At 39.1% G+C, this 12219-nt stretch overlaps 1 protein-coding gene across 14 annotated transcripts in view; it reads left to right on the top strand.

The window, feature by feature from the left end:
- Positions 1–12219, top strand: part of LIN54 (lin-54 DREAM MuvB core complex component) — a 34865-nt gene that overhangs the window by 3923 nt on the left and 18723 nt on the right. For 10 of the 14 annotated variants that reach the window (XM_034431169.3, XM_087875078.1, XM_087875079.1 and 7 more), the window contains 2 exons: positions 9924–10001; positions 10995–11708. In XM_034431169.3, the coding sequence (XP_034287060.1) occupies positions 11031–11708 (678 nt within the window). In that variant the 5' untranslated portion in view covers positions 9924–10001; positions 10995–11030. Of the gene's footprint in view, positions 1–1622; positions 1929–9923; positions 10002–10994; positions 11709–12219 lie in introns of those variants that run through there. The other 4 variants (XM_087875085.1, XM_087875082.1, XM_087875081.1 and 1 more) reach the window with 3 other exon arrangements.

The following is a 12219-nucleotide window of genomic DNA, read 5'->3' as shown; positions in this document are numbered from 1 at the left end:
GCGCAGTTGGTCCCTGCCATTTCCTATGGTTAGGGTTAGGGAGATAGAGCTGGAAATCAGGTAAGACGGCAAGAGGAGCCCCATCTTGTTCCATGCACCCCAAAATAATAAGACCGCTCTGAAAATAAGGCCAAGCGCTTATTTCGAGATTCAAGAAAATGTAAGACAAGGTCTTATTTTCGGGGAAACACGGTAAAGTGTGTGCCCAGTACTTACGCTTGTGCTTATTTGTGACATAGCATTGGCTTTACAATTTTTCTCATGTGATTTACAGAATAATACATTCATGGGTTTAACTTTTGTCATTCTACAGTGCCATTTTCATTTGACTATTAAGAGGTGTGCTAACTGCTTATAGAAGCAGTGTCTGTCATTCAAAGAAATCCAAGGCTCAAATTCTTTCTGCAATTTCACATCTGCCAGCTTTACTTCTGAGTAAATATGTATTATGTTAGTTCATTCAAGCTCTATAATTCTTTGTTATCTCCCGTTTTGCTTTAGTTTGCTCTGCTGATTTGAGTTTTATTCTTGCAGGTGACCCAAGTAAATATTTTCTGAGATACTGTACACAGTTGTTTGTCTATGGAGATTCTCAGTCATCCAGGTCATGGTTGTCCCAAAGGTGCTTTTTTCAAGAGGCAACTGGACTTTCTGGTTTTTCTTTGAAGACTTTTCGCTTCTCATCCAAGAAGCTTCTTCAGCTCTGATTGGATTGGTGGGGAATGATTCAGTCAGAGCTGAAGAAGCTTGGATGAGAAGCAAAAGGTCTTCAAAGAAAAACCAGAAAGTCCAGTTGCCTCTTCTAAAAACACCTTTGGGATGACTGTTTGTATTGACTCTAGAATAAAACAGATTGGATTGGGTTTAGTGGAGCAGATTTCTGTGCATGGAGCCACCGATGATTTCCTATCCTTCCCCCAAAGCCCAAATAATGGACCATTTATTTGGGGGCTTAGTAGGGCACACGGGTAGTCCTCAATTTATAACTTCATTTAGGGACTGTTCAGAGTTAGAATGAGGCTGGATTGTCAGAGCTGAAGAAGCTTCTTGGATGAGAAGCAAAAGGTCTTCAAAGAAAAAGCAGAAAGTCCAGTTGCCTCTTGAAAAAAAACACCTTTGGTACACAGTGTTTTGGGTTTTTTTAACTGCAGCACCTGCACTGTATTTTTGCTCTTGCATTTCTACACTACATTTTCAAGATCTTCAAGGTCAGTTTCTGTTAACATCAACCGTCCGATATCCCCCTTCCTCCAGCCTCAGGTTTAAAAAAAAAAATACTTTCGTTCCCATTTTTAACCCGAGAACCTGGACCCTGAGCGAGAACTATCCCGTCTATCCAAGATGAAACGCTTCTTCTGCTCCTAGAAATCCGCCACTTTTTTCAATGGTGCAAAGCACGGCCGCCTGTTAAGGTGCCGCGGGGACTCGAAGGCGGCCGATCCACCCGGTGGCGTTGCCGGAGCGAGTCCCCCTCCTGGTCCTCCGGCTGCGCCTTCGTCTCAGGGCGCAGGTCCTTCGCTCCTCTCCGCTCCGCTCGCCGTCGGGCAGGGACGGCCGGGTCCGGCAGGGCAGATTTCCCGGTCCTCCTTTCCTGGCGGTGGGAGGGCTTCCCTGGGCGGGCTCCGGGGCGGAGGCGAGCCCGGCGGGAGGAGGCCGGGGTTGTTGCGGAGCTGGGGCTGCGAGGCTGATGACGAAGTGAAAATGGCGGATCTTTCGAAATCCTATCCCGGCCCTTGACATTCCAGAAGCGGCAGCTCAACAGCCCGAAGAGGCTCTGCCCGCTTGCTGCCAGCGGCCCTCCAGCTGGCTCCCCTCCCCGCTCCAGCCGGGCAGACCCTCAAGGCGGAACGCCCCTTCCCCACCCGCTCGCCCGCCCGGGAGCTGGCACCGACCAGCCTGGAAGGACTCGCGGCTGCCTCCCGGAGAGGGTGAGAGAAGGGCGCATCGAGGTCTGGGCAGCCCTGGATGCGCCGGCCACGGAGGCTGGAGCCGATCGAGCGGCTCCTGCTTTGGATGCAGGTGTTCCGTCCCCGGAAGCGCCCTGATTGTGCCGCTGGGAAAGGGATTGGGAGCTCCCGGGGCCTAATTTTCTTCCCCGGGGGCGGGGGGGGGCGATCGAGAGTTGTCCAGCTGTGCCACGGTTACTTGTCTGGGTCAGCTGGGAGGATAGGAGGACTCGGGGGGCGGGGGAGGTAGTGGCATTTTTCTGGAGGAACCCTGGAAGTATTCTTCATCCTTTGCTGTACAGGGTAATGAAGAATATGAGTACCTTAAAAGTGCTTGTGGGACATACAAGGGTCTTACAAACTAATTTCAGAGCTGCTCTTTCCCACATTAATGGGTGTGTTTCAAAAGCCATATCTTTTAATTAGCACTTGTGAAAGCTTCCACCTGTGTTTGGCTGTTCATGTTTATAATAAGTAAAATAAAATAAAATAAAATAAGATTTATTTATTTTTTAAAAAAATCCTCAATTTTTGAAAAGTGAAGAAAGCGCAGCGTAGCAATCAGTAAATGAACTGGTAAAAGAAAAGTTATTAGGAAAAAATAAGGGTTTCTCCTCTTTTTAATAGGAGACTGTGGATGCCAAGGGTGATTTAGGACAGGTCCTATTCCTGGCAAAAATGTCGTAGACAAATGATAATTATTCCACATAATGCCTCTGGAGGAAAAACATTTTTATTTAACAGCTCAATCCTAAAGTGCCGCAAATTAATCTCACCATTGTTGTTTAGTTTATTTCAGGGTAGCACCATTTTTCTATGAATCTGTAGCTCTTCCACCACTTTGAACTTTGTAGCAGCTCTACTTAATAGATCTTATAATGTGATTAAATGTTATGATTTTATACCCCAAAATAATTAGAAATGGTATGTTCAAGTGATATATTAGAAATAAAATACCTGATAAACAAGGGATTCTTTTCTATCTTCCTCTTCTACAGTTGTATTTAAAAAGGCCTAATTCTAAAATAATACATAAAACACAAATATAAGGCATTGCAAATTATTTAATTACAACATAAAGCATTTCAACCAGTGTGGAAAAAACTGTGCTTAGGTACTTTCGGTATTTGATGGAGTATGTATCTTTTTTGTTTTCAAAAAAACATTGGCAGAAGTATAGGAGAACTGTTTATGTTTAGATCATTGCTTTATATTGTATGCTATAAAATGGAAACCAACATAATCTGCAGATTACTTGCCTGTTTTTGATATGTGTTATATACTTAAGTAAAATACTTTTACATTTTCAAAAACTATATAATCTGTTTTTTACTTGTAAAATACCATGCTAAGCCTAAAATCTCAAAACCTATCTCGATTAGATTAGATTCTCAAGTTATCAACAGTAAAATACAGCATATGTAATATTGGGCTAATCTTAAGTAAAATACATCCAAATATCATATTTACATTAAAAAAAAAGTATATTCTGTTAACTGCCCAGACTCACTTAGGTGAAATGGGTGGTATAGAAATGTAATAAATTAATAAAATAAATAAATAGACATTGATAAGCTTGAACATGAAGTCTCAAAATTTGTCACAATTAGAATAGATTCACAGGTAATGTTTGGAACCAGTGATATCGCAAGCAAAGCACCTGTAAAGGGCAACGTCACCTAAGCACACCAACTTATGACAGCAGTTGCAGCAGTTATGGTTACCGTCATTAAGTGAATCAAGTTGTTAGGCGCACTGCCATATGTTTGCTATTTGTAACTTCCTACCAGCTTGTCAAAAGCCATCAGTAGTGAAGTTCACAAATGGCAACCATATGACCACAGAATACCGTGCCCATTGTAATTGTGAGCCGGTTGCCAAGCACCTGAATCACAGTCACGTGACTGGGGATGCTGACATGGTCACAACTACGAGGATTGGTCATAAATCTTATTCAGGACCATTGTAACTCTGTATGGCTGCTGAATGATAGACTTGCAGCTAAAGGACATCAAGGGAATATTTTCCAAGCGGAATGTATACCCAGCTAAGTAATCAGCAAACAAAAAACAATAGTTAAGATTTGTGTAGGAAAATATTACAGTAAACCAAAGAAGAAAACAATGTTATCTATAGTTTATAAGTAAAATGAATCAAATGTATAATTTATGATCTTCAGCTCATTTTGGATAATGGCATTTCCTTCTTGTAGGCTGTGGCTGGTAGTATGTACTTGTATATACTCAACCAATCAGTCTATAGCAAGTTATCAGCAATAGTAGAACAAGCCAGAATGACAGAAACATAGGGAACAAGCTTTGCAGCACACCCAGATTTATATTTAAACTAGCAACACTATTCTATGTTATAATTTTATGTGCCCACAAATAGTCAATTTATTGTTCAATTGTATCTTGATATGTCAGCAACCTATATGGCACTCTATGTAGAATTAACTGCCTGGTTTAAATACCAAATGGACACTGAATTAAAAAATGTCAATACCTTTACACAAATAATGAACACTTTACATTTCCAAGTCTTTCTATCATTGACGTGAAGAATCTACTCTCAAGTCCCAAAAAATTACAAAAAGCAATTTCATTGCCAAATATGTGAGCTACAGTTCATGCAGTGACTTAGTTCTGTCCATGGATTAAACAGAAACAAAAGGTTCCAAAGCTCCTTAATGTAATATATCAATTAGTTCACCAGTGAAAAGATGTTTTGTAAATAGTTGCTATCTGTAGAAAATTATGCTTTTTGCCCTTTTGTTTCACTTTTCTTCTGTCCTTATCCAGGCATGGGTTTTATGTCAGTATCATAATATTAAAAAAAGTGGAAATTAGAATTCATGGAAGCTTATGATCAATGTAATTTATTTGTCTTTTAGACAAATAAAGACTGGCTTTATTATGTTTACTACATAAGGCTAGCATGGGTTATTATCTCTAGAAAGTGTTAATTCTGAGAAGAGATCATAAAGTAGAGCTCTCCTTGCTATAGTGCATTCAGTCTGACCAGAGTGGATAAAAATTGATGATTTTTTTAAAAAAAATTAATTAAAAATTGATTTTTTTGTTTTTTATCAAATTTATTTTAATAAAATGCTTCTGGAGTAAAAATCTATCTAAAGATAGTTTTCTATTTAAGATACATTAATAATTTAGTTTATTCAACATGAAATGGAGTTTAGTTATGTAGCATGAGGCTGTATATTCTGCAGTATTGGGACTGTCAGTGAGTCAACAGCGGTCAGAGGAGCAGCTGCTGCAGGACAGAGATGACAGTTGCTCTTTAAAAATTATGATTTAAATCGAGTTGATTTAAATCAAGCCTTTTTATTAGTGGTTTAAATTGTGATTTAAATTGACTTGATTTAAATCGACCCTGAGTCTGACTGATCTATCTATTATTTTACCAGGCTAGTTTGTAGAATCTAAGGAGTATCTTTCTTCCCTGTTCCTTTCCTAAACTAAATAACATTTGCACATAGCACTTAAGCCATAGCATGATTTATTTTGGGCTTATATTAGAAATCATGCCACTATAAATACAGCCATGTAACAAAACAAAACACACACATAACACACACCATAATACATGGGATCTACAGAAAACTACTAGCAGAATAACATATTTCAAATACAGTGCTAATTGGCATAAAACTTTCATGTTAGTAATATAGCTACAAAATAGTTAGAATTAACAGATTCTGCCTTTCATAAAGTATATTTTTTGAAATGAGTCAGTATACATTATTGACAGCATATTACATTTCTATATTTCTTTGTAAGAGCACACTGGAAGTAATCCAAAGGCATCTTTGATTGCATTAACTTCTATCTATTTCCTCTAAAACATACATATTTCTCTCTTCTTCAAGGATTGTTCAGGAACACAACAAATATTAGATGTAGAATTTGAGAATCCAATTTCTTAACTTAAGTTTTTTTTTGACAAGAAATTTTAAGTTCAGTCAGTTTACTTACAGTAACTCTGCAAGTTTATGTTGAAAAAATATTAATCATCTGAGTAGTCCAAAGAAGAATTAATCAGTAAATTCAAATTTTAACGAAGAGTAGTTAAGTCTAGTGATACTACTAATTACAAATAATTCTCATCGAGTAATGACAAGTGAAAATTAAATAAAACCTGCCTATAATCTTGGATTTCATGGCCTATAAATCTGAAATCCAAATATTTATTATAACAAAGTTAAATAAGGTCCCCATAAATTCATTCATTAAACATGAAATAGCTGGTGAGCTTATCGTAGTTAAAATATTTTTAAAAATGCTGAAGTCAAGCACATTGTTTAATGAATGATTAAAACACTAGTCCCGTAACCTGTTTTAATTAGTCATAAAATAATACAGAGTCATGAAGCTTTTTAATCAATGACCCAAACTATTAGTATTTCATTAATGTATGAGAATACTTTGTAGATAAGCCTTTAATTATGCATGGGGATTTTATATAAATAGTCTGTTTGGTATTTATAATTAACTTTGAGGAACTAAATGCAACTGTCCATGGAGTCTGATATGTACAATAATGTTGCCTGAACAGAGAGGCTTCTGTATGAAATACATTTTCTGATGAAATCTAGTTGAAAATAAATAACATCCATGTTGATTAATGTTAAAGTAAGTAGACATACAACTGACTGTTTTCATATGTACAACACACATACCCACACATCTCAATTATATAAAATAGTTGTGTTTCCTCTAACTCAAAAATTCCTAGTGTGTATACTAGTACATGATAATATACTCTCTACAAAAATCAATGCTAAAAATAAGCACTCTTTAAAAAAAATAAAGATCTATTTGAACCCACGATAGCCAACTATTAGAATACCAACCTGTTCTCTTGTTATAATTTTTCCTTCATTTTCCCACTCAGATTCTGAAGTCAGGTTTTGAAAAACAGGAGGGTTTTTCAGAAGATGGATAATTTTTGAAATTTTTTTTTAAAAAATAGTACAGTAAACTTGTGAGTGGTACATCCAGTTAAAAATGCACATCAGCTTTATTTATGAAAACGAAGGTGTTCTAAACAAAACAAGCTGCTACATTTTTCTTCTACAGTTAACAAATTATGGAATAATTCATTTAATATCTAAATATACTATCTGTCCGTCTGCATGTAGCCCTTGAACCTCTTCCCCCAGATGATGATGATGATGATTTGTGTGCGGTAATTTCAGAGCCAACTCTGACTATAGTTGCTGAAATTAATGGCATGATTTCCTACATTTTGATATCATAAACGCTCAGTATAAAAAAAAACAAGGATTTTAAAACAAGAAAATCCTGAAACTCTTTAAATAGCTTCACTTTAAAAAGTTATCATGCCCCACCTACTTTGCATTTTCTGTACTCCTGTTCTTACACCTTGATGCTGAAACATGTGTAGCCATCAATAAGTTGCCCATCCTTACCCTAGTTGATTGTAAATCGACTACTGTGGGCAATAAATTATTATTGGTGCTTGGATGAGCTGCTTTCAAATCTTTACAGGGTCATAATTTTCATTTCAAAAATTATGATCCTCACTTTGTTCCTCAGGTACCTCATTAACCATGGGTTTGAGATACATTTCTTCATGAAAAATGTATCTGAAGTACTCTTGGAATAACTACCGGTAGATTCATATCTGAATCTGTATTAGTGATGCAGTCTTTTAATAATAATTTAATAATTTATTGAACTTGTGCGCCACCCAACTGCCAATTGCTCTTGCTCTTCCATTTTTTTGGAACATCTTTGCTTTTTAAAAGTATTTCAGTCACTACAAGACTATCACACAGCTAATAAAAAATCCAGATTTGTATAATAGTTTCCAGAACATTTATTTAATCACATTTGTATAGCCACCCATCTGATACAGTTACTCTGATCCGCATACATAATAATAAAAATATAGGAAACCCATTAAAACAATTTGAATTAAGTTTTTTAAAGATAACAACAAAATGGTGGCAAAACATAGAGAGTGCTTTCTATTAACTGTCATAGAGCAATCTAGCATGCTCGATAGGTAATCCTCAACTTACAACACTTTTAGTGGCCATTCAAAGTTACAACGGCATTGAAAAATGTGACTTATGACCAGCATCCTCATGATCATGTGATCAAAGTTTAGACATTTGGTAACTGGTTCGTATTTATGATCATTGCTGTGTCCCAGGGTCATGTGATCCCCTTTTATGTCCTGAGTAGCAAAGGGGGATGTGGTGGCTCAGGCTAAGACACTGAGCTTGTCGATCGAAAGGTCGGCAGTTCAGTGGTTCGAATCCCTAGTGTCGCGTAACAGGGTAAGCTCCCATAACATGTCCCAGTTTCTGCCAACCTAGCAGTTCAAAAGCACGTAAAAAATGCAAGTAGAAAAATAGGGACCACCTTTGGTGGGAAGGTAACAGCGCTCTGTGCGCTTTTGGTGTTTAGTCATGCTGGCCACATGACCACGGAGACGTCTTTGGACAGCGCTGGCTCTTCAGCTTTGAAACAGAGATGAGCATCGCCCCCTAGAGTCAGGAACGGCTAGCACATATGTGCGAGGGGAATCTTTACCTTTTAGAGTAGCAAAGTGGGGTAGAGTAGTAGTCAGTGGGGAGGCCAAATTCACTTAACAATCAGGCTACTAACTTATCAACTGCAGTGATGCACTTAACAATTGAGGCAAGAAAAGTTGTAAAATGGGGGAAAAATAACAAATGTCTCATTTAACAACAGAAATTTTGGGCTCAATTGTGGTTGTACGTGTATTCTATCATGGTCTCCCCAAGATAGTTGATCAACTCAGGTTTTAATGACTTTCTAAAACAAGTTGGGGGGAGCCTCACCTTGTAGGGAATGATGTTTCACAGGTCAGGGGCTATGGCAGAAAAAGCTTTCCTCCTAGGTCCTATCTGATACACTTCCTGACTGAAGGGACCCACAACGTGCCTCTCCTGCTGGACCTGATTTGATGGATAGATATTCCTAGGCAGACACATCCATCAAATAACATGGCCCTATGCCATGTAGGCTTTAAAGGTTATAACCAGCACATTGAATTGGACCCAGAAGGAAACTGGAAACCGGTTCAGCTCTGAATCAGAGGCATAGCATGTGCCGTCCTAGGGCACACATCACTGCCAGTGTCTCAAAAATGCTTTTCCAAAAGTCAAATATATTTTTTCAGGTTTTTCTCCTCTCCTCTCCTCTCCTCTCCTCTCCTCTCCTCTCCTCTCCTCTCCTCTCCTCTCCTCTCCTCTCCTCTCCTCTCCTCTCCTCTCCCCTCCCCTGTTTTTCTTTTTCTGAAAATGTTTTGTTTCTCATCCAAGAAGCTTCTTCAGTTCTAACTGAAACTGCTTTTATCTTCTAATTGAAGAAGCTTTGTGGATGAGTGAAATGTGAAATGTTTTTAAAGAAAAACAAACCCAAGAAATCCACTTTGCCTTTTGGAAAAAGTACCTTTGGAACAACCATGACCTGGATGATTGAGAATTTCCATAGACATAACTGCCAGGGCCTCTGCATTTTGCACCAGCTGAAGTTTCTGGATTCTCTTGAAGGAGTAGCCCCATGTAGAACACATTGCAGTAGTCCATTGGGAAATGGGCACATCTGGTGACAATAGAAAGCTGCATAATGGCCCTCCTAGCCATGACTGGAACCTGCTCCTTGAGCAGGAGTTGTGAGTCCAGAAGGACCACCAGAGAGTGCACTTTGCTTAGGAAAATGCAACCCCACTAAGAACACCAAAGATCCAAGTCTCCAAGTCCAGAAGACCCTACAACTAACCCACCCACCCAGTCTTGCCAGGATCTTCTGAAGCCTTTTGTTCCCCATTCAGGCCCCCTCTGCCTTCAGGCACTGTGAGAGGATGTCAACATTGTGTATCAAAGGTGAAGGAAAATATCCTGACAGTATAGAATTTCTCAATTTAGGATCTGAAAATAACAAACATCATTATCTTTTGCAGCTTCAGCACATGGTGCTGCACGATGATGTTTTTGGAGGTGCACCAATGTGAAGCAGCAGGAATTTAAAAGAAATTCAGGTAATTAGAAATATTTCTATTTCACAAAATCAGTGTCATTGCTGCGTAGCGCCAATAGCCGATCTAGACATAATGTCAACATGTCAAACATTTTGTACCCTCCCTAATTTCATCATAATATTGAGTTTAATTATGAATTCCCAACATTCTTTACCATACTTTGCTTCTGTAAAGCTAGATAGCAACAATGCTGTAATACGTATTTTGTTTGAGAGAAATGGAGTTATAGTGTCTCTTTGGCTAGCCACGGGGGCCCCTTCTTGCCCCAACCCAAGTCTCTTCATGCAGCACTGGTGCCACTGGGAGGTTTTGAATAAATCTATATGTATTGTTGTACACAGGGGTCACTTTCACAGAGTTTGCTGTTGAAAAAGGATGGGATAACTTGTCCCTGCATGCTGTCATTTCCAACAGAAATCCTGCCAGCCCAGTGTTTTGGTATAATGAAAGCGTACGTTGTTAACAAAGGAGGTTATTTCAAAGCAAATTAATTCCCATTTGGCTATGGTTTATCTTTGGTGAGTAATGGGTTAACCATCCTCTCCCTATGTAATAGAGAATCAAAATATCTTCCACTCACAAATATATGTCATGCTTTTGCCGATGGGAATTTTTTCAGCATTAAAACATAAGCATTATGCTGGAAGGGAGGAAAGCTCTCCCAGAGTGGCTGAAGCTGAAAAAGATCTTCTTGTTGATTATTCAGTATATTTATGGCTAATAAGTGATTAGAACTGGAAGTGTCCTGATTTGCAGCTCAGGCTCCTGGTTTCTGAGATATAATAACCCTTTCAATATAATTAGTAACTTTTCTTATTAGCTAAGAGATTTGTACGTATGGGGGAGGGGATGCCAATGGTATATTTATCCACAGTTGCTAATACGTCACTTCCACAATTATATAGCTGTCCAGCTATGACACATCTGATGTTTCAAGTTACATAGTTTGGCGGAACATGAAAATTGAACATTTTTTTAAAAATATCACTGCAGTGGCTTCTGTTGAAACCTACCATCAACATCTGCAAAATGGAGGTCGTGTCAGCAGAAGTGAACAGCTTGCTCCCCGAAGAGATCATGGACACAGGTATAACATTAGAGGAAGACGAGAACATTGAAGCTGTAATTGTGGGTGACCCTATTCCTATGGAAACAGAACTGGAGGGAATAGCAAATGTAAGCTCTGCTGATGATCATACTACTACTGGCACACCATCAGTCACTACGGAACCTGTCACATTGTCCAGCAATTGTGTTAGCCCCGTTACCGGCAATTCTGCCTTCGTAAAATCTGATGCCGGTGTGACTGCACAACCTTCTTTTCAAAGCGGCCTCCAGAAGCTAGGCACCCAGACTCCCGTGTCTCTATCAGGCAATCAAATTATTCTTAACAAAGCAACGGACTTGAAAATTGGTAAACAGGCCATAAAGCAGGAAGGTCAAAAACTCATAGTAACAACTCTGGGCAAGCCCGGACAACCGATTGTCTTAGCGCTACCCCACAACCAGCTGTCACAGAAGACCACGCCGCAATTACAAGCAAGTGACTCCAAGGTTCCAGCCCAGCAGTTCAAGGTGGTCACAATTGGAGGAAGGTCAGAGGTGAAACCCGTCATTGGTGTCTCTACTTTGACTCCAGGGTGCCAGCTGGTAAATGCCGCAAACCAGTCATCCGTACTGCAGACCCAGCAATTAAAAGCAGTGCAGGTAAGAAGGACTTCTATCAATTATTCCCTTTGCAATAAAATTGATGTCCTATTGGGAATTCCCTTTGGTGGCAGCAATAGGTGCGGAGGACAGCTGGCTAGGTTAAAAAAAACCCTCAATAAATCTCTAAAAAAGCAAGTTCTAAAGCAAGGATGTTAAAAGACAGCAGAGATGATGAGTAATTTTTAAATAATAAATTAACTTGTCCATCGAGATGGGGTTGTAGTAGCACATATCAGAAAGTGTTTCCTCAAAATTACCAAACTTTGGAAACTTGACTTTTTCCCAAGACTTGATTTTGTTGAGGTGGTGAGTCTCTTTCAGGATTCACCTGTTGTTTTGAATGTTTCCCCGCTGGGACATATCCTTGTTGTTGTTAATTGCGAAGTCGTATCCAACCCATCACGAGCCCATGGACAAAGTTCCTCCAGGCTTTCCTATCCTCTGGAGTCCATTTAAGCTCATACCTACTGTTTCAGTGACTCCATCCAGCCACCTCGTTCTTTGCCAT

The sequence above is a fragment of the Pantherophis guttatus genome, chromosome 8, assembly GCF_059756535.1.
Source record: "Pantherophis guttatus breed Tessera chromosome 8, ASM5975653v1, whole genome shotgun sequence".
NCBI classification, from domain to species: Eukaryota; Metazoa; Chordata; class Lepidosauria; order Squamata; family Colubridae; genus Pantherophis; species Pantherophis guttatus.
Note: the sequence above shows the minus strand (reverse complement) of the source record. Positions and strands in the feature narration are given on the sequence as shown.